This window comes from Anopheles arabiensis, chromosome 2 (genome assembly GCF_016920715.1).
Source record: "Anopheles arabiensis isolate DONGOLA chromosome 2, AaraD3, whole genome shotgun sequence".
Taxonomy (NCBI): Eukaryota; Metazoa; Arthropoda; class Insecta; order Diptera; family Culicidae; genus Anopheles; species Anopheles arabiensis.
The window spans coordinates 31,293,643-31,317,267 of record NC_053517.1 but is presented as its reverse complement, the minus strand read 5'-3'; the positions used below and the strand labels follow the sequence as shown (position 1 = coordinate 31,317,267).

Sequence of the window (23,625 nt, the reverse complement as noted above, 5' to 3'; positions counted from 1 at the left end):
TATGGATTATTTTAGTATAAGTTTGCAATGATGGATACTCCGCCCGCCACTGGGCAAATGATTTTGTTCATTGCTTTGCGTTGCAATTATTAGTAGTATCAAGCTATCGCAAGCTATCGAAACGTATTGCTAGTTATACTCCACACTTTACATGTAAACGTAAACTTCCATCCAAACACATAATGATTTGTTATAGTGGAAAGGTGGTAATTGAACATGTAAAAATGCGTCGCAATCGAGAGCAGGAGAATGGGTAAAAATAGTTCGCTTCTGCTCTGCGTGCTGAATATTAAACGATGCAGTTTACCAACACATATATAACTTCATTTTTTTTGGGTTTTTTTTCTTATTTTTTTTTAATGACTTAAATATGTATAGCATGCGTGTGTATCGACGACGTGTCGTTTAGGTTTAGTGATAAGGTGCATTCGGACTAAGATCTACGAATAAAAAATGGTACTACAATTGAATACATGTGCTAGTGTTTGTAGGAATATTTGTTCGTGCCTTTTTCAACCTTCCCAAAGAGGGGAACTTTCCCCCTCTTCGCCTATGCCTAACCGCTAACTTCTAGGTACGTGTGGTTGTGTGTATTTAAACATCTCGCTATCCTATTCTTAAACAAACGAAAATGGAGTAAAAACAAACGAAAACTAATCATGTACACATCTATAACATATCTTAAATCTAGAGAAATACGTTTCTCCCAAAACGTCAGATGCTGTATAAATTATGACATACAACAGTGGTGGTTATGGATAAATATTGTTGATTTAATTGAAGTAAGATTTTGTTTAGGAAACGGATCAGTCCCCCAACACGGAGGACACACAGTGCATACCAGAGGCTAACATAAGTGGCCACATTAAATGGTTTTACTCAAAAAAATAGCCAAATAAAAACACCAATAAAGAAATTCTTTCAGGACAAGGTATGACCAGTCGCAAACTTAAAAACATGTGTGAGTGCTGAACGTTCGTGTTTGTGTAACTTAGTAGTGAATATGTGGTTTATATGCGGTGATCATGATCTTAATGACGGATGAATAATGATAAAGAAAATTATCATCTAGGGTGATGATGATCGTGATGATGATGAAGATTGTGATGATGATGATTATATGAACAGGATGAAATGTGATGATCTCTCTATTGATTTTTGTTGCGTGTTGTTGACAGGCGTGCCCACGCTCACTACCTATAATCTCACTCTCCAGTTGTGCTTTTGCTGTGTCACTTCTTCCGCACACAGTGTTGTGTATTAATGTTATTGTTACTACCCTTTGCCAAAAACTATCTTCATTTTATACATTCGTATCATGCAATGATGAAATTCAAAGATTCGAAAAACAAAAACTTATTAAATTCGTTCCTTTCATATATATTTGTTTTTCGTTGCCTCATAAACAAACAAAAACAAAGGACTTCATATATTGCTTTCCAAAACACACTTATTACAACATTGCAACGCTTGGAACTGTCCAGTCTTTCGCTGATTACGTCTTTTGTTTCACAATTTTCTTGTATTTTCCTGCTATTTCTCTGTGTGTTTTGAACTAATTACATCATTTATTGCATTTATGTTTGTCTGGTAGTTATTCAATAGTTACGCACTGCAACTTTGGAGCGTTGTGGTTCTATACTCATGCGCCACAGTGGTTTCACCCTGAAATATTCACCTGATTGGTTATGGTTTGATTGATTACTTGTTTTTATCATATACTACTCAAACCGTTCTGTGTGATTTAGCAATAGTACAAGATTCCTGATTTTTTTCTTCTATTTAATTATGTAGCTCCATATCCCGCCACACCTCCACAATGAGAATGTAAAGGCGGATGAGGGGGTTGTTTGTTAGTTTGACCCAAACACGCCTATATTCCTACATGCTATGGTATTTTGAATGTCACATAGATTTCTAATGGTACATACATTTGTTAGCAATTTGTGTCTATAGTATATGGTATTTATTATCAATAAATATTTTCAAATCACTTTCGTCTGCGCTTCCCTCGCTCTCAGCAGAAATGCATACCACAACACATACGCCCCCCGTTTGCTCGCTTTCTTCGCTGTACCTATTTTGATGATTACCTTTTATCATATTTTGTTGTCACATTGGTTGAAGTCCTTTCGTTACTTCTAATACCTAGCAGTATTTGTTTCAAGTCTCTTTGCATCAGTTCTTTGCCATACCGATTAGATTTAGGGGGGGATAAGTAAATGCTCCACTTAGTGTGTTAATTTTGTAGGTAGTATTGGTATTTGTGTGTATGTGTTTGTATATTTGTCGTTTCGCAACTTTTGACATTGTTGAGTGTTTTTGCATTCCCTTTTAATTTGATCGGTTTTGAAATGTGTGCATTTGAAGTAGATCTTCCATTCTGCCAATATAAAGTGTACTCAACGACATGAGCTTGATTCTGATTACTGTTTGAACAGTGAACAGATCGTGTATTTAGTGTGTATTTCTGTCTAATTTGTCGGTATGTGTCATGGGGTATTAGTGAAAGACGAAAACTCTACTGACATTTATCAATTTCAATGTATATATTTTAGTTAAACTACTATCAGCAGCTGTTTGGATTTTGGAGTGAAGAAAATAGAGAATGTCACTCGAAAGTGTTGATCACATCATCACACTAATAAGACGATCGCCCTTCAATGTTTCGCACTCGTGATCAGTGGGGCGTGTGAATCAAAATAGTGTTGCTATTCTTTTAATCAATATCTCTTTCACGTGCCACTATTTAAAAACGACAAGCTTAGAACATGTTATTAGTCTGCAAAGTATATATCACCTTTTCGCTTGCTTAATGTCGGGATTGGGGGCCGTTTTTTCATCACACGTGAATATCTGTCTTAATTTGGATTCTCATTTGCTCCTACTGAAAAGATTTATTCTAACGGATCTCATAATATTAAGTCTTTTTGACGAACACTTCATCGATTAGCAAGTAAAATGAAAATGATTAGTGTTCGATGCATTTTTGCTCTGGGTTGCCATACTAGTCGAATACATTTACATCATTAGTCCACATTCATGGGTGAGGGTGAAAAAGGATCCAGTCTTCTGTATTTCCGTTGTTGTTCCTAAATATTTTTTTTTGTTCAATGCTATACCGAATTTCGTGTTGTAGTACGCGTGTCTGTCTAAATTCCTCGATTGATTTACCTTTGCAATGATTCACCCATATCTATTACTGCATTTTAAGTATTTTTTTACGATTTGAATTTTTCGTTACGTTTTTTTTCTTCTCTTCTATATCGCGCGTTTGCTTTAATCAATTGCATGTTCACTATTGGGTGCTGAGAAAAGTTTCGCATCCAAAACGAACCGCGTCGTGTTCGCTTCTCCGGACGTTTTGCATTGGAATCCCTTTCTAAATTGTATATTTCATTTAAATACACACCTCCTTACAATAGAAAAGCATTCGCACACAAAAGTTCCTTACACAAGCATGTATGGATGTGAACTTCCGATCGAGGGAGTACAATTAGTAGAGGGGGATCGAACAGGGCAGGATATAATCAAAATGCACTTAAACAGTACAACAATGTGAGACGGACCAGAGACAAACAAAGAGGTACATAATATTTATACTTAGTTTTAGGTATGCGTTTTGTTTGGAAGCATTCATGTTCCAAGGAGGGCATTTCTCTGCTGGTATGCTCCAACAGCATTGGAAAGTGTAATTTGAGAGATTGATGCGCATTATTGTAGGAAGTAGAAGCAGATTTTCACTCAATTTGGTCCGCTTACCAGCTCTATGTTTCGCACACACATACGCACACACACGCTTCACCTTCGTCATTCAATCTTGCGCCATATTACTTGTGCATGTTGCTTGCTTGTCGACAGTATCAGTCGTTCATCAATGCACTTTACTCAGCCATTGGACCATAGGTAAAATCGTGTTTTACCTTCATTTTTTTAAATGCAAAACGGTACATAGAAGAGAGGTTTGTTGATTGAGAGTTCAGTAAGTAAAGTAATTATTATTACAAGCATTTTTGGATAGGAATGAAGGAATGAAAGAGATGCATCAATTTAGTTTCTGTGTAATAGGGGCGTAATTTTGCTCATCTGCGTAATTTTGCTTCTCCTAATTTGAAACACATTTCGACAAAAGTTTCGCACCTTAATCAAAGAGCGAAGGAGTGTTTTTGTTAGCGTTGAAAACGGGATTATTGCAAAACATCGTTGCATGTGATGTTTTCGTATCTCTAAAATTGAATATCAATTATTCTAGCGATAATATATTTATTATACCTGTTCGTTTCTCATCATCATCACACCACGTCAAATCGTCAAGTCAAAAAATGGCAGTAGTTTATGATTTTGCTTTTACTTTTGCGCGTTTGGGTTGGTATTGCGTTCTATTCGACCGTCCGGAAATATCCTTCAGTGTATCTCTATCACACCCATCATCAAGACAAGATCATGATCGCTTATAGCTACACACCAACGAACGTTCGCACATAATCAGCACACATTTCAGCACACTGTGTAGCAGCACTGGTTTTTCGAACTCTGGTATACCACCACACGTGCGAGTCCTTTTGTTTTGCAGAAGAACCTTAAGTATCACAATTTAAATAATAACGCACATCACACGCCTCACAGAATTGATTCCATAAAGTAGTTTTAGAAAGGTCGTGAGATTTACTTTTTTATGTTCACCTCCCCCACACCACTACTATGATGAAGTTGAGTCCTTATGTCTGATTTTAGAAGCTTTATGAACCCTTAATGGCTTGGGCAGGGAGGTTTGCTTCACCATTTTTACGCATTTATTTTCCCCCTTTACATTTCTCTCCGAATAAAAATGCCGATTAGAACATTCAATCATTGCCGTTGTTGAACAAAGGAGTGTGTTTTGTTGAAATAGATATTTTTTAATTACCTCCGGTTAATTTTAACGGTGCGCGGCGTATGTTTCTGAAGCGATTAGTTCTCAATATATCTCCTCTCCAGTCGACATAAACTAGTGATCAATAACCAATCTCCTCGCAGGAAATGTATACCTTGAACTGCTGCTTGAGGTAATGGATACATCCCCATTTAAAAAACAAAACGTCACACACATCATTCCTCATTACTCTAGTGGTAAAACTGATTGTGCGAAATAATTTTACATAGTAGAAAAACAAATGGCATCTGTACCAAAAACGAAAAATAGTTCAATCGGGAGTGCATATTCCCCTTCTTCTATTAACGAGAGCAAAAAACAAAAGCACAATGGACTAAGAACAAATAGTGCTAGTTTATATTTGATTTAATTTGTACTTCAAGCATGTATGTGTGTGTCTGTCTTATTTGTTTCACTTGCATTTTGTTTCTCTCTATCATGCAAAAACTGATTTCCTTCTACTCGGCTTACTCTGGCAGAGAGGAGGCAAGTACAGAGCAAAATACAAAACAATAGCAACATACATGCAACTATGCGCAAAGATGCTTTTTGCTTCATACCCCCCTACAAAAAACCAGCTAACTTCCAAAACATGGACCCGTTAGCTCCAAACACGCACGGTGGTGCGCGTTGTTCTGGTCTTTCATTTTCGGTGTTGTTACCGTCCGTGGAGAGTAAACGGAAATGCCAAAAACGCCCTTGGATAACGGAAAACATATTTCTTCTAGCAAAAAAGCTGAGTGACTCAACTCTTTCCGACCGCTCCTCCCCTACTACGCATGTTTGTACACATATTACTCTATCGAAAGCAAATTTATTGAAAAAAATGCACAAACAATCGTAAGAATACACGATATTTTGTCCGGTATACTGCTAAAAACAAAATCCATTCGTAAACGACGCGCTCGTCGTTCCTCATAGCAGATCTCATATATAGGGAGAGGTTTTCACAATTTACTAATATTACCTGAGCTATGTTTGTATTTTCCTTCCTGTTCAACAACTATTGCCCTAGCGGGTTTTGTAAATGGTGTTGAATTATTTTTTTTTTATTTTTGTTACCGAAGCATATGATGGCGCAGCAGATAGATTTGGTCGTCATAGAAAAGAAATCTTTCCGCAAAATACCACACAGAGACACACGCAACTCGAGTTCAAGTGTTGAGAGCGTGTGAGGCGCGCGCACTGTTCATTTGCTTTCGGAGTGAGTGTATTATGATTTCAGTTGCAAAAGAATGTATAACATTTTTTCTTATCAGTGATTGTTGCGTGGAGTGTTCTTTTATCCTTCAAACAACTCCCTATGGTCTGCACTTCGTCGAACTATTTACTCGTGTAGATTTGCTTCGTCTTGAGGTATATTGGTGGCATGTTTGTTTTTATTTTGTTTTGTTTCGTTTTTGTTTGTAAATTGGTTGTTGTTTTCTTCATGCAAGCAAAACTTCCTACAAGCAGGCTAGAGGTTTTAATCGGCTTCATATGTTGCAATGTATGCGGCGCTAGAACCAGAAGTAAAGGGTTCTGTGTGCTTGTTTTGTTTTTGCTTCGTTTGTTTTAGTTCGGCTGTATTGCTACAATCACCCACTTTTAGTTTGTACAAAATTTGAGGTTCAATGTGTTATCCATGTTCTGTTTGTTGATTTACTCTTCCCTTCTCTGACGGTATTCAGCGGTTATTGGTAAGTTGGGGCTTCGTACGTTACATATAACTACTACTTTAAATTTTTCTAAACGGCGTACACTTCAGAAAGAAAACGAGTCAATTCTGGGGTTGAATGTTTGACTAGTGTATGATCATTCGATTCGAAGCATGATGGAAGTATATCCAAATGCTACATTGCTTCTTTGCGAGTCAAATGTACAAACCGCGCATCGCAAACAACACACGAGACACGCGCGGCCCGCGTGCCAATATTCGTGATTAAGCCTTTCATAGTCCCTCCGCTGCGCTTCCACTGCCATTGTTATGCAGCGTAGGGGGGAAGGGGAAACAAAGTTACAAAACCTATGACTGTGACTCAATCAAATCTCGTCTTCCAATATATGGTTAGCACTAAACAAAACACTGAAGTAGTAACGAAAACTATATTAAACTAAAACGACCCACACACAGATCGTGCCACCGGCGTGTCGCATATCTATCTATGGTTTACTAATTGATTGAAAATATGAGATGAAAAATAACAGAAACAGCATTCGTAAAAAGACAGTATGCAACATCACACACCGTAAACTGGGATTTGCTTCTACACTTTAAGATAGATTTTCTAGTAAATGTATTAAATGTGTATTAGTATGCTCTGCGCTTATGTTGTATTTACCGGAACTAGCATCTACATGCAGAGTATTGGTGCGAACGTTTTATTCAGACACACGCCCGCCCAATGATTATATGCACTTCCGATCAATACTGCGAGGATACGACAAGAAAGCGAAACTTAAGGTTCGAGACAAACTAGTCAAACAGTTATGAAGTATGTAATCATTCCATCTTTTTTTTTATAGATAACGTATCTTAATTGTATCTGCTGCTTACTAGAAGCAATTACACCCCCTATTGTGCCCATTCGCCTTCAGTGGGTCGGTCGAGCAGCCGTATTTGTACGTGTTGCCATCAGATGATCTGAGTTGTAGTAAGAAAAGCGATCCCTCTCGTAGTAATATGTTCACCACATTTTACACACGAATTTCGTGCGATTTGCGCGTGTAAAGCGAGGGAAATTCGCTTTGTTTTTTGTTTATATTCATTATTTAAAACATTTTAAAACATAAAATTAACACATTTGATATTAATTTATGCATTCTAGCTGCGTGCAGCCCGACCCACTGAATACGCGGCACATATAGGGTGTGATTCTTACGGTGACAATGAGTGAACGGCTGACACTACCTCTTCATAGCGCCTCCCCGAACACAATTTGCCGCTGCACGACGAGAGAGCATGATTTAGAGCTAATTTAACTACATATACCACAACACCGTTCCGTCGGACGAGCGGTGGTAAGTAAGATGAATGGTTGTTGGGGCTGTGTGTTTTGTTCCTGTGATTTCATTTAAGTTTAATTAGACACGATGCAAAAAGGAATTATTTCTCTTACTTTAGTTAATCCTGGTACTTTTGTTTTAATTTTTTTTCTTGCATTAAGAAACTATGCTTTTAACGTACTTAACAAGGATATGTTCCAACAAATCGCTTTCGACCGAATCAATAGATAGTGCGCGCGCGTTTGGCAGAAAAGCTTCACTTGGGTGAAACTTGCGCTTAAATCGCCTATTCTATTCCACTTACATTCTAGGTCCTTGTTAAACAACCAAGACTTGTGTGTCTGCTTAGAATCAATTCGCCTCAGCAATTCTAAACGTTATTTACAGGCAAATTTGAAACAGAACCAAAACAGGAAACTATTTGGAAGAACTTAACTCTCCGTTATTGTGTTATTGCCGTTAAACAAAAGCCCAGCAAAAAAATAAATAAATACTGATCGCATGAACCTTCATTATCGCTGTTTGTTGGACTTATGCATTCACCCATACCTTTACACTTTGGTACTATGTAACATCCAAATTTTGTTTTCGCTTCGTGGAAGGGGGGACTGTTGAAACTGAATTTTGAAACATCCAATTAGTGCTCGGAAAAATGTTAAGGGACTGATGACAGTTTTCGTGTTTCCAGTCGGCATTTTTTATTCGTTCGAGAAATTTAAAGTTAGATCGTCTAATCTAAAGCGTGGGGTTTCACACTATCGTACATTCAAAACAAACAGAAAGTGTCATACAATGACAGCGTAACGCATCTGAAATTTATATTTGTTGTAGCATGATGTAAGTAAGTGAGGTGTGAAGGTGATAGTACTTTTATGCTTAGGTAAATTACGAGTCTAAAACTGATCGCTTTATCACTATAAATTCCAATTTCTTTTCGAAAGTTGTACAAAACAATGTTGTGTATGATTGTTGCCAAATAGATCTCAATGTAATGTTAACTGCCTGTTTGGCTGATAATGATAGAGCAACTACAAGCCAATCTATTTTGAAGATAGAGAGAGAGAGATTGTAAACGGGATATTATTACACGGGGATCAATCAGTCCTTTCGATTCGCTGCGAATTTCATTGGGAGTTTTATATTCCTTTTATTTTTGGCATTTTTTCCGAGCATTTTCCGAGTTGGCCACACATAGAGCCTAATTTTGATTTTACGATCTAATCCAATTTTTTATTCCGCATCCGCCTTCTAACAATCATTATTGACGACACACAGTACCACAATGTATGTTATTTTTCTTGTATATATTCCCATCCCAAAATATCTCAAAAACGCAAGTAAACCAGCTTCGCCCATTCATCTCCAACTATTCCCACTCATCCCCAACCCATCTACACACGTCTGGTTTGCCGTCAAAAAAGAACAACACAAAAAAATACCAAGTTTTAAAAACTCGCCTCTAAAATGCATCGAAAAAGGAACATCGTCCAAACGTAATCACCGCTAAAAGGTCATAGCATTCGATCACTGGTGGGACACACCGGCCCGAGATTCCGGGCGAGATTGTCTGAATCCACCATCGTCATATCGGTTTTCCTTACTATCAAAAATGTACATCAGTGTAGTGTGCTCACACCACACCACACACCGTCCCTGACCTCTGATTATTTTCCCTTGATCACAAGATGCTTATTTTTTGTCATTTGATGCCGTAAGTTCGTCCAAACCCATCCCCAAATTTTCGCTTTGATTTTTGTTTTTAATTCTATGGCGTTTCAGTTCGATCTCTCGCACACATACACAATTACACATAGCCGATGTGTCTTACTATCAAAGGAAGAGATGAAAATGGTTCCACGTACAACACAAAACGGTAAGTAAGCAATGCAAAATGCAAAACCCACACAAACATTCTCACACACATATTAAATTGCCACAACTACTGGCGACTCCATTCACACCCTAGCCGTTCGGGGAGCTACACCTCTCAGCAGTAGCTCTCTCGTGGCTCGCGAATCACACAAACAAGGGAAATTTCTCTTGCGAGGAAACTTTCCGAGCGCTTTCATACATATTGCTTTCTAATCGTGCACTGAATTCGTACGCTATTTACAAGTAAAAATGTACTCCAATTCATAAGAATGTTATATTACGCCTGGTTCACCACTACGGTACACTCTCTTTAAGGGTGAGAATACTACTCCTAAACGTTACCTTATCTGCTACGCCTTACACGCTAAAGCATTTCGCTTCAGCACACGGAGGACACGTTACTACGCACTCAAGACAAGGAGTGGTTTTGGTGTGTTGTGCTGAAGCGTAATGTTAACCTGACATTTTAGTTTCGTTTTTAAACTTATTGCTAAACCGTTCATTGCTTTTCATCGTCCATTTGTTTCCCTCTTTAACAAACACTACGGCATGCAGTGTTCTTCCTGGCGGCGCCGGGGCGGGGGTACAATATGTACAAGCGCCTTGAGAGGAGAAACAACCGCTCCCGAGGTACGCTATACACATTCACACAGTTTGACGGTATATGGTATTATTAGTAATTACACGTAGCTCTTCTCTCACCGTCTTTCTTCGCCGCAATGAGTTTCCACCCTTCAATGATTGTGTGCATTTGTCGAAACGCAATTCCTAACCTCGTCGTGTAGACCAACAGAAAAAAGTCCGACACACTTTTGGTAGGTGCGCTTGTGTGGTGCGTGGCTTACTAAGAAAGCTTGCCGTTTTCCCTCGCACCACCGCAACACCGTAGCCGATAAGCCTGCCGGACGAGATATATAGTCCCTGAGGTTACGAAGTACATAAAACTAAAAACAATAAAAAACGTTGTTTTGGTTTTCCCTTATTTTTCACGATTGTATTGTATTGCTAACATGTTGCGAGCGAGAACAAGCAATACAATTTTAATCCTAAAACCTTTTTTCTGTTTGCTTACGCTAAATGTATATTGTGTGTGTGCAGCGGTGGTAGATGTCGCTTAAAAGTACTGTTACAAGACACATAAACATTTAGATTTGCTTATGCGTTTTTTTTTTACGGAACCTAACTGTTAGCCACTGTTTGTTCGGTTTACTTATCCAAAACCGGAGGAGTTACAATGATGATTTACACCTTATACATCTTACGACTAAAAACGATCAATTTGCGAGATAGTTGTTGAGATGATAAATGCTTACAAACTAAAGGAAGAAACGATATTGTGGGAAACAATATTACTTTAACTTTTCGTTTGCTTTTCTCTCTTAACCATCTACTATAATAGGATAACTATGTAATATATGGTATATAAACATGGTGAACGACGGCTTTCGTTTGAGATAAGTTGTACTAAGTAAACAAAAAAAGTGTAAATAGTTTTTTTTTCAACAACAGAATTACACGTCTCCAAAAAGAACTATCGAAAAAATAATTAAAAAAATAAACAAACAAAAAATTAAACAATCTAACGAACAATTCTAGGCGATTCTTTACTATATTGAAGAATGGAAAGAAGATACTTTGAAACAAAAACCATAAAATAGAACTAAATAACAAAAATTGCTCTATGAATGAATTTCACCTTCGCATTCGCAAAAAATTCAAGCAAAACTGGACAGACAGCAAACAATAAAAAGGAGACCAGTCAAAAGAAACAAAAAACAAATTGTCTAATTAAATATACTGAGATAGTTCATGACATCTTCCGAACCCGCGGGCAGGAAAGATTTGGTGGACACTTCAGTGTTTTCTCCCGGTCGCTCGTTCGATTCCAAACCCTTGGCGACGGTGTTGCCGGCCTCGTTGCTGCTGCTCGGGACGTTGGTGGTGGAGCAAGCGGACCCGCCCATACGTAGCGATCGTAGGACACTTATATTGCTACCACTGTTCGCTGCACTATCGACAGCGTTCGACCATGGTCCCGGTGTCCAGAGAGAACTAAGCTTTGGTGTAGTGTCGATCGCCTCACCCGTACCACCGGGCAGTCTACCAGCACCACCAGCGCCCTTCGATTCGTCTGCTCGCAAGAATTGAGATCCAATCGCATACGGATCTCGGGCAGCGGACGGAACATCGGATCGCCAAGCATTTGCTACGGCATCACCAACCCGCTGCTGCTGCTGCTCGCAGCCTGTCAAGCCACCGATCATGCTGGCGGCTGCTGCCGCCGCTGACGAAGGTTCCGGTGCCGACCAGATAGACTCTAATGGCTCCAGACTTTGCTGAGGGCCACTGACCAGCCCGAGCTTACTTTCCCAAATATTCGTACTAAGATTGCCGGTCGAAAAGATGGAGGAGGAGGATGAGGGGGAGGTAGTTTTGGGAAGGAGTGCGTGGTCATTATTCTGCGCGGGTGTGATGGAGGGTGGCAGTAGTGATGGCTGCATTTGTGACGGCACCATCGTTGACGGTGTCACATAGGCAGTGGATGTTGTTGTCCAGGGCGTGTACAATTCTTTACTTAAGCTAGCATACAACGCGTTCGAGGTAGGGTTTGTTGTAACTGCACTAGAAAGAACCGATGGCGGTTTTAGAGATGCTGCTGCTGCTCCTGCTACTACTGCTGGCAGTGTCACTAACGTAGATGGCACCGTTGCTACCGACGGTGAGGGAGGCGGTGCCGGACCCCACAGTGATTTGTTGCCCCAGATGATGCTGGACATTGCCGAATTATTGGCGCAATCAAGTTTCGGTAACGTACCTGTCGGTTTGCAGTTTGGCTGTGGTTGGTGCGAATTCATCGCACCGCTGCTTGGCTGTATCTGTATGTTGCTGTTGTTGTTGCTGAGGTTGGTGGCAGCGGCCCGGCCACTGCCGACGTTGGAATCGCCACAGTAAGAAGTCGAAACGCCCGAATCGTTGCTCGTGCAGCTGATGTTGCTGATGGTGCTGCTGTTGCTGAGATGGCGCAGCTCCTGGATGAACGAGCTCATCGCGGCAGAGTCCGCGGATGCCTTGTCAGCAAGGGCGCTCGTCGACGCGGAGCACGAGGCGGACGATCCGTTGAACGGTGACTGTTGCTCCTGGCGCCCGGTCCCGTCCGCCAGCGAGCCACTGTTCACACTCGACTTCGGCGATTCCAACGTGGCCTCATGTTATGGCCACTGCTGGAAGTACTGCATGGGCTGCTTGGTGTAGCAGTAGGACAGCGGCTTCACGAAGTGGTTGTCCTGCGCCGAACAGTACGGACACGACACACTGTGGCTGTAGTCGCTGTAGAAGTTCAGCCGCTGGTGCGGCGACAGCATCAGTTTGAAGCAGTTGTTGCACTGTTGGGAAAGAGAGAGAGAGAGAGAGAGAGAGAGAGAGAGAGAGAGAAAGACACACGCAAATGCAAGTTGTTAATCGTCATGTCAATTTTGACTGGCAGTACACGCTTCACCTACCTTCAATCGTTCCGTGCAGCATGGCATCGCGGCAAAGATATCGTAGGAATACATGGTGCCCAAAACAAGCGACGAACCGTCCCATTTGTTTACGCAAAATCTGTTTTTAAAAATAGCGGAGAAAATCAAATTAAATATAATTCCAATGGACAGAGTGCGCACGAGGAGAACACTGACGAGATGTGTAATTAAAAATTAGTTTCGCCATTTTATTTGCCACCTGCGCGGCTCACAGCGAACGAAACTACCAATTGGAAAAGCCATCAATCATCCAGCATCGGCGAAACAACCGAGCAACGAGTTAACAACGCTGCTAAAGAGAAAAAGCGGAGACTAACGGCAATATGGCTCATGAATATTCGGGTTAATTGACCGTTCAGAACAAGAATTTCCATGAAATTAATTCGCTGATAATCCATCGCCTGCCGAGTGCGACGTTCGTTCGTTGGCATGATGCAATTTGATCGTTTTTCGTTTATTTTATCCACCCTATCCCCCCCTACTGCTCACAGCCAGCGCGTCATCTTCTCGATTAATTCACATCTCATCAGAGCCCTCGAGCCATCCAGTGAACGACGCTAAAACGGAAAAGTTTTATATTTACCTGCACCGTACGATACGGTTTGGCTCGACGCCTTCCAGGCACGCCATGCAGACGGATGTCAGATATTGAACACGATTCTCGTACTTCACCTGTGTGCAGACAAGAAAGAAAACCAATACAGTCAAAACATGTCCTCACGCTGCTGGTGTGTTATGTAAAGCGATCTAATAAAGAGAAGGTTCAGAGTGTGGTACGAGCGTGGTCGTACCGTTTGGCGTAAAGCATTTGCATAACTTTCAGGGGCAACACTTCCTTGCCGGCAGGTGGCCTTGCTGGCGGCGGGTGGGATGGACCGTTACGTACTTAATCGTTTATTAATTCATCGTATGGCAACATACATACTACTGCCCAACCCCACCCACCAGCAGTCGCCGTTCAATCGTCTGGTCTTTGTCTCCTTCTTTGTTCATGTTTCAGCTACACCTATCTTCCGCCCCCGGGGAGACGGGGCGGAAGCATTAGTAAATCATATACTGCCATCATAATCAGCTCATGGCTCACCTTATACCTTACAATTTTCTCAAACTACGATGGCAACGACGCGATATAGCTCTATTTGGTCATTATTTGATGGCGTTATGTACGTTTCAATGGAGGATTGTCAAATTTGGGTCACCGGTGACAATGACATTTTCGTCTAGGACTATTAGAAGTCAATCGTCTGCCTCCTCCTCGTAAGTCATCGTGTTACTTTTGCAGGTAGAAAGAATGTTAGCTCATTCTTAAGACGACGCCAGCCAATCTGGATTGATGTAGGAGTAGTTAAAATGGGGCACTTACCTCAATGCATCCTTTATTGTGCTGTTTCGGGCTGAGGAAGAACGTTCCATCGACCAGAGGGTAGCGGTCAAAGACTAGCATCGGTTCCTCGCAAAGTACACAGGCGACGCGACTCTTGTGCTGGGCAGCTAGCGACGACAGAATGAACAGACGCGTTTCATCGTTTCCGTGATTGCCTTCATCTTCAATCTGGAGTAGAGATAAAGAGAATAAAATGTAAAGCAAACATTAATAAGATATAATCGCTTACAAAGCATTGGTTATGTGGTTTAAGAACACGTAGCTATCTTTTAGTTGCGAGTTGTTGTGACATGAAAACCAATAACGGAATTATTATTAAAAAAAAACTATATTTAAGACAAAGTCTACAAAACGTTACGACATCATCCTATCGTATCACGTGTTGTTACCGTTCTTCTCCAGCAAGGGAAATGTCAACACAGCAGAATGGCAAAACCATCCCACGAATTTATCATTTCTGGATGCATTTTTGCTGGAACCAAGCAATGGGTCTGTCTGGCCTGTCAAGTGCGAGGCAAAGGGCAAGGAACGATTTGGCCGATGGAAAATCTGTTTCCGCTTGCAAAACAAACACGACTAGACCAGAAGAAATGGCAACTAGACAAAGTTTTTCTACCGTTAACTGCACGTTATCACTCGAAACAAACTCGGAGCAGTCAATTTTCATTAAAACCTTTTCTCTCTTTCTCCCCCTCAAGCGCCGTTCCGTTCCACATTGAACTCCTTTCTGCATTTCAACGACCGGATATGGACCGGCGACAAGAAAAAAGATAAACGACTGCTCCCACAACATTTCATAAAAGAAGGAAAAACACTTTCAAGTATTTTCCATGACTTTTAATGCTCTCCTCCTCCTCCCCAACAGTTTTCTTTCCTTGTGTCCGTTGCTTGTGTTGACGCCGGCGGTCGAGTCCTTCCGGCAAGGAAGCTTGCTGCATTGAAGGGAACACTATTCGAAAGGAAATTGAAATATCTCATTAAAATGCGTTTCCGTACAGAAGCGTTAAGCTGCTTTTCGAGCAATGGCACCGGGCATTAAACGTTCGGAACGGTTCATTGGCACACCGACAGGTGCCTCTCGTAGCGTTCAAGATGTCTTGGTTGATGAACGGAACATGAAATTCTGCCTTCTGGAATGACGAGGCTGCCCCGGCTGCATAGAACAAAGGCGCGCCACTAGGCGCTAAAAGTCGAGACAGTCAGATTCAAATAAACTGCTTCAGAACAAACGCTAGGCTCGATGGAAGGGACGAGCGTTTAGGGACTTTCGCAATGCGCGGAAAGTTAACCCAGAAAGGAAAAAGACGCGAATTCGAATCGAGCAAACTTTCTATGACTTCAAATCAGCTTGACTGTCCGAATGTGGAGCTTTTCGTCTCGCAGCTGCATTGTCACGCCATACCGTCATTAAGGTTAAGAGATACCTTGTGTAAGACATGGCGGCAACGCCATCTTGCTGCCCTTTCTTTGTTACTTTTAGCGAAGGTTCGTTTGCGATACTTCGATCACGAATGTGGTTATTATTAAAATCATAAATATCAGAATATTTCTCCGTAGGACTCTCTATGGCTTATGACAAAGAATGTATGGAATATTAATTACGTCGAATGTCCTGAAAAACGACAACCAAATACAGACGTTTATGTTACGCATAACGAACTATTTCTTGTTTGTGACTTTAACTCGGAGGAGATGTCGCAACATCAAAAGCGAGATGTAACCACTATTTAAACATAGGAAGACGATTAAATTCTGCTTTAATGTTCTATCAATAAAAATGTTTGATGTTCTTTATGCTATTACACTTCCTTCAGCACGCTCTGGCTTGGGACAAAACATCGATGGCACTAACCGTGCAAAGCGAGCAGGAAACTACCCAATAGCAAATTGGATCTGGAAAACTGTCACCTTCAGCGGAATGCACACCACCAGTGCCTCTTTTTTATGTGTCTGGAACGCTTCATCCCTTTCGATCACAAGTCGCATCCCACACGCGCGCACATACAGCAACACAAATACCTTTATGCTTCACAAAAATGCAACAGACAAAAATAAAACTCTATCGGAAGAGCAACGGCAAAGCATAGCACAACTGCACAAAGGTTTTTTAAGGAAGAAGAGCCAAACGACAGATGTACACCAGACGCAGAGAGCACAACATACTGACTTCCGTTACTGTTCGCAGGTCGATCGGTACGTACACACACTCGAAACGAAGAGCATCGTTCGCTTTCATTTTCTTTATAAGTTAGTTTATGCTGCTTCTATTGCAATCCATTCGCCGCTCTCAAAAACCGATCCGGAAAATGACTCAGCCAAAATAATGGACGCAATTCGTTGAGTGTGCAGCTTGAAGGAGGGAATGGAACTCTGAAGTAATACCATTGGCACAACACAACAAACACACGATAGCATCCTTTTTCCTCCATCAGGCAGCTTTCGTGTGAAGATGCGCCAGGGAAAATGCTTACGTGTATAAATAAAAGCAAACAAAGGATGCAATTTCAATCTATTTCTGCAGAATCAACTGCAAAAGATAATATTTATGCAATGTGTAAAGACAATATATTCTGAAGCATCGAATTTGAAATGAATACATTGAGCAGCAAAGAAAATCCATTTTTGTCTAATTCTATTGAGGACATTGCTGTTTAATCCCACCGAAGCCTTACCAGCGACAAGCAACAGTGCGTGCCCCTGAAGTATAATCGTCACAAAGCGCAACACAAGAAAATCATTACAGACATCGTAGTAGTAGTAGCAGTTCGATAAAACCGAAAGCAAAATAAAAGACAAACTACAAGTGTGTACACTTAAGCTCGCACAAAGCGAATAGCCAAACGAGGTGAACGGCACAACCAGCACAGCAAAACGGTGGGTTAATTTTTCGCTAAGCTCAAAATTAAACGATTTCGAAATCTGATTACGGTTGCACCGTTACGGTAGGATAAAAAGGACATTCGAGCGGAGGGGGGTGGGTTGGCCCGTAAATAAATGGTGCTTGGGGCGCATCTTATTTTGTTCATTTCACTACCAGCACGCCCTGCAGGTAAATGAGTGTACAACCAACCACCACAACACCACCATTCGCTGATTCCCAGAGCAAAATGGCAGCAAAGCTTTCCCTGAATCTTTGCAGCAATGATGTTTCCTCTTTTTATGCATTCCTTCTTCCTCAAAAACCGAAAGCGCTTTCGTCCGTCCGCAGTAGGTACACAACACACAGGTTTTGTGAACCCTACTTGAGAAGTTGTTTGCTCGTACAGCACACACCTTCATTTTCCCGCCAACAAAGAAAGGAATGGCGCACCACGAAGCTGCAGAACAGTATTCTTGTGCAGTTCGCCAAAACCACCCCGGCACAAACGGAAATGGAAATCAAGCAAAGAAAGGACTTGGCGGTATGGATACTCTGTGCTGCTCCTCCTCCAGCGAAGAAAACAAGCGGAAAGGAATGGATAAATATTATTTTAAATTCTCGTCGAGCGCATTAAGCACCTGATCTTTTGCTTTTGCCACTCAGGCACCATCACGCCATCCCCCCACGCCAACCAACCAACCAGCTACCTAGCTTTCGGCTGCTGCAACTCATGTCAACAACGGAGAAGCGTCGTACCGCTTTCAACTCCGCCAAACCATCTTTACCGAAGGATGGAGAAGGATGTTGGCTGTACGGTGTTTTTCCTTTTTGCGATGCAAACCAGACATTATTATTTTTCTTTTCTTCTTCCTTTGCGACAGAGTCCGAAGAAATGGGAGAAAATCGTAAAGAAAATCTCATTCCACCTGGCATTTTAGGTGCATGCATTTTGCAAGCGGAGTGGGGGTGGGAGGAGGGGTCGGAGTGTGACCTGAAATGGAAACCCGAAAGCAATCGGCAGAAGGTGTAAATGCTGTAGCAGCTATTTAAATATTTTAAACTCATGCTATGCATTTTTAACGAGGTCTTTTAAAACGACCGCTCACTTTTCCCAACTTCCACACCATTTCTTCATTCTCTTCACGGGGCTGGTAGTAAACTCATACCATCGGTTTTTGTGTTCGCCTAAGCATTGAGAATACGAGACCCGCTTGGTCGTTGTCTTCCGTCTGAAACGAACCATGAAATGGCAGAGGGAAATGCACCAAAACCCAACCAAACCAAGCCCCGGGCTTTACTGTGTGTGGTGGTGGTGACTGCTGTAGTATTTCTGGTGCGGTTATCGGATTTTTCGGGGGGCAACGAAACCGATAAAATCGTTTACCCCGTTTGCAGGTTTTAGCTTCTTTCTGTTAGTATAAACCAAGCTTCCACAATCGAAAGGAGCTACTTTGCCGCTAAACAAACCAAGCATCACAACCATCCTTCCCCAACACACAGTTTAGCCACCGACAGCAATGTGTTCGACGAAAATGGGAAATTAAGTATCGTACCATTCCCTATTCGAATGCTGGCGCTTATTTTCTGCTTTTCAATAAGGGTGGAATAGCAAATGAAAACTTTGATGTTGGGCTTTAAAGCTTCCCACCCATACGATTCAATATAGAACGGAATCAAGGTATTTCAACCAATTAAACCCCAGTGAGCCAGCCAGACCTAGGGATCAGCACAGAAAGTGTCCGATTTTTTCATCAGAATATTCCCAACGGAAGAAAGACTGAACAATTCATCAACTACGATTCCACCACGCGTAACTTGGTTGAAGGAGCACAGTTGAGAGAGAGAAAAGCATGAAAATGAATATGTTATGCGTCATAAAAATCATCATCAATGTCGTTTTGGAAAAAAGGAATCCTGTTGCTTCCAGAACGTGTGAAGAACTTACCACTGCACTTGCACGGGGGATAGACAAGATGTTCCCGAAATCTTCAAACTCTACTAGCTAACACATCTCTTAGAAGGCAGCACACACCACGAGAGACTCGCTGCTACCGAAGGCACACAGACACACTGTAGGAGACACATTTTTCACTCTCCAACAAGAATACCCGTCTCTACCCTTACCATCAAGTTACTATGAAGGTTCTTCAGAGTTAACACTCGCCCAACCATGTTGCGTGAGGTGCACACACACACACTTACACACCAAAGCACCATATTGTCACAATGGCAGCTTTCGAGAGCCGATTTTCTTTTATGAAATGTGAGCTCCAACTTCTGTGGGCCAACCATTGTGACGACACGTGGAGCCAAACCCCGTATGATTGGCACCGAGAGTACAGAGCACGCCGCCAAGACGAGAATAGCAGAGAGCGAGAGCAAAAAAGAAGCTGCAACAGCAAACTAACACGAAAATGATAGTCATCATCGTGAGTTTTAGTGCCATCTTTCACTCCCCGTTATGGTGCGGCGCACCAAAGGGAACTAGACAAGACAGCGGGTGTTGAGAAGTGCACAGGAAGCCGCAGAAGAACGTAACCGAAAACTAACCATAGTGTAAAATAGCGATTCCGCGCGCAGAGCGCATGCATTACACTTGTGGCTGCTGCGGAAAGTTTTATCTCACAGAGAGGGGGGCGACGAAGAACACAGCAGACGCAACGAATCTATGCGGACTAGGACTTGTTGCAGAAGGATGTGCCCCGGGACACACAGTTAGAACGAACTACTAGGTTCGTTTGTCGTTCGTCAATGGTAACACGCCCCGTTACGCTTTTCCAAGCAAGCTGCTTTCATTCTGCAGCTTCTTCACATTGGAGCAACGTCTTCTTTTTTTGTTTTCTCTGCACACAAAACGATTCTTATGCAGTAAAGAAACTCCCGAGATTTCTCTATACCTCACGATGATCCTATGATCGACCATTTCTCGTTCAATCTCATCATTTTCACTCCTCGTTGATTTCGATTAGAATAAAGCTGAGTGAAAGGAGTGTTTCCCCTCCCCGGACATCAGTCGCAACAGACGCCAAGACGTGCTGCGAAACGGGAAGAAGCTGACTGTAAAACCAGCTTGGGATTTGTGGCGTGAGAGTGTCGGAGCAAACTGGAGCAGGAGGCGAACCATTTTCACACGATAAAACCAGTCAGAGGGAAAGTGTAACGTGTTGCCTTCGATGGGATGTTACGACGCCACACAGTGGCATCAGATTTTCTGTGCCTTGGAGCAAGGAGAGTGTCCCTGTGGATGGTTCAGAATGAAGCGGAACTCTTCTAGGAATAGAGAAAGCCATACACACACATATGCCCGACTACACATTCTATAAGATAGCCACGCTTGAGAAAGTAGTTGATTAATAAAATCAATTTTAATGCACACAAAGAAACAAACCAGGAAGAGACGACTTCCCGGAAGTAAACAATTTAGTTCGTCGACACCATTGGAACTACTTTCTTCTCCCAATTCTAGATACAGCAAAACGAGAGTTCGCCAACACTACTGCTGCACTCGTTTCCACAACAACAGGAAACGGTATAAGTCATTGACTAAGCTTAAAATGCAATCAAGAGTAAAGTGTTATTGTTTGAGCGACGCCCGTCCAGATTATCGTCTGACGATGTTAACGGACGATAGCTTTGAATGGCAGCTATCGGAATAAACATCCTTAACCGTTCATTCGATGCTGGCACTACAACAAAATACACTGCACTGTTCTGCCATCCAAGCGATCTTTCCTAAGCATTTACTCGCTCCGATTTCCCCCGCTTGTTGTGTGTTCTTCAGTTGATCCGGAGTTCAGAAACTGCCTTTGTAGGAAAAAGTTTCATAGTTGAAAATAACTTCCAACGGACTCCGCGCCTGTTACCGGTATAGCTAGATTTGATAACGAAAGATGCACACAAATCGAAAGCGACTGCACGTCACGAAACGAAGAGAGTATCGCCTCTTCAGCTTGATTGAAATAAGATTACTAACCATTTCCTATATACCGATGTTGTGCTGTGCTCAAGCAGGCTTGTGTTAGTTTTTATCCTGGTGCTCTTTCAGGAAGCTACTGAACACGCGCATTGGGCGTCGAGACACACAATGACTCTTCACGACAGACAAGAAGCGTCTGACAGACAGATGTGTATTGAAGTGCAGGAGAGTTGGCATTTGCTGCTACTGCTACTACTGCAGTTTCCTGTGTCAACGACGTGAGTCATGACAATTCGACGAGCGAACGAGTTTCAAAAACATGATGCATTTGCAAACATCACACATTCTTCAATAAACAACGAGGTAACAACACAAAAAAAAAACCCATCACTGCCAGAAACATGTCTGCGTGTTCAAAAAGTGCCTCTTTTTGAGTTGAAAAGCACACGTTACTTGATTTCGCTTGTTGAATTTGGTGACAAACAGATCTTTCCAAGCTATTGTTGATATTCAGAGCTTCAAGTTTGTGCAGACAGTAAACGCATCGAAACGAGGGAGTTAAGTATATGGGTTTTCAAACGTTGCGTGATCGTTTAAGGATAAAACAGTTAAAACCTGTAGTACACAGCGCACGCAGACAACAGCAGAGCACAAATCATTCACGCAAATCCACTTGAAACAAGTTTCTCATGAAACCAACCGTTCGTCCATCCACCCGGGTGTGCGGAGAGGCGACGACATGCGAAGTCTTCACATCAACTGTAAGCCGCCGCCACCACCCAGAAGATAGTAACAGAAAAAAATGTAAACGAGTTATAACAAAACCACACAAAAAAACGAGAACTTGGTCCTGTGCCTGTCGTATTCCTCCTTTTGCATCCTCCTCCTCTGCCCAAGTTTGCGTGAAAGCGCGTGAGCAAAATTTTTAAAACATAAACCATCGCACACAAAATGCGACACAAACAGACGACCCTCTGTTTGCTGGGCTATGAGGTCGTCGTAAAAGGACAGCGAGGTGCAACGTCAGTGTGACAATCGGCCGGGTTGGGCTGTGTGTGTGGGGTGTAGTTTTCGTGGGTCTGTCTCGCAGAAAAAAAAATGCCGACCACCGAAAAGAATCGCTGCAAAGGATGAGAAAAGCATAACTTCATAAATATATTAAACTTTGTCTTTGGTGCCGGGTCGACGCAGCGACTGCCAACAAAGCCTCACTATAAACCACGTCGTCGCTGACAAACCAGAAATATCAACTTTCGAGTCCCCAACGCTTCGCCGCCCGCTGACGAAACCGGGCGCGCTAAAGACGTATGACACACGATGATCGTGTTCTTTTCGGTTTCAACGAGCCGGTTTCAAAAACTGCGCGACGACACACCGCATACATAGCGCTTGTGAGTAGGAGGGGAAAAATATGATCTTGACAGAAAGGAGTAACCCCTGGCTTCGGTACGGTTTGTTGGTGGAAGAAGCGTCCGCAGGGGAGGACCCAAGGAGGTGACAGTGTACAGGGACAGTTTGAAAAGTGGCTTTGCGTCTTTTTTTCTGTTTGTATTACTCTGCCTTTGCTGCAGCACTACAACAGATACTTCGGTAACGAAGGGCGTTGTTCTGTTGCAACAGGGTAGAGAGCAGCATAATCAACCATGAACGCATAAGCGGTGAAGTGCATGTAATGAGGTTTTGTAACTTTGTGGTATTATGTGGATGTGTAAAACACAACATAATATGATTCGTTCCGGACAAAATTATGATACGTTAAATGGTAATCGACTCGCCAGCTTTTTTCTCCCCTTTTCTATGTTGAACCACAACTAAAAATCACTATAAAGTAAAATGATTCTTCGTATCTCGCTTTTCATGTGGATAATCTGTGCTTTTGCCCACTATCAACACGAACACTGGAGCTACACGGGAAGCAAAACAAAGCACTGCGCAGCGCAGCAGGCGAATGTAAATGGTTTCATTTTAATGTGCATTTAATTTGATGGCACCGTCACAAAACGTGGTCGTGTACCGAGACACGATCGCGCACTTCACGGATGGATGTGTGTTCACCACCATCGCCGTCAAAATCGTTTGTCCGTTTGCGGTTTATCCGATGGCGACAAAAATGCTCGTAGAGAGTACACATTTCCCGTTTGATTTCCCCGTCCCCCAAACGACGACGCATCATCG

At 42.1% G+C, this 23,625-nt stretch overlaps 2 protein-coding genes across 2 annotated transcripts in view; both read right to left on the bottom strand.

Moving 5' to 3' along the window:
- Positions 1 to 11,553: 11,553 nt before the first annotated feature.
- On the bottom strand, positions 11,554 to 12,816 carry LOC120897924 (mucin-5AC-like). Its single transcript, XM_040303139.1, has one exon. It carries the CDS (start codon positions 12,814 to 12,816, stop codon positions 11,554 to 11,556), a length of 1,263 nt encoding a protein of 420 aa, XP_040159073.1.
- Positions 12,817 to 12,950: 134 nt separating this feature from the next.
- The window catches only part of LOC120902748 (headcase protein-like), a 106,570-nt gene continuing 95,895 nt past the window's right edge, over positions 12,951 to 23,625 (bottom strand). The window contains exons 3-6 of the mRNA XM_040311744.1: positions 14,654 to 14,842; positions 13,874 to 13,962; positions 13,270 to 13,369; positions 12,951 to 13,152 (exon numbers count right to left, since the gene is read on the bottom strand). Coding sequence (XP_040167678.1) covers positions 12,979 to 13,152; positions 13,270 to 13,369; positions 13,874 to 13,962; positions 14,654 to 14,842 — 552 coding nt within the window. The 3' untranslated portion in view covers positions 12,951 to 12,978. The remainder of the gene's footprint in view (positions 13,153 to 13,269; positions 13,370 to 13,873; positions 13,963 to 14,653; positions 14,843 to 23,625) is intronic.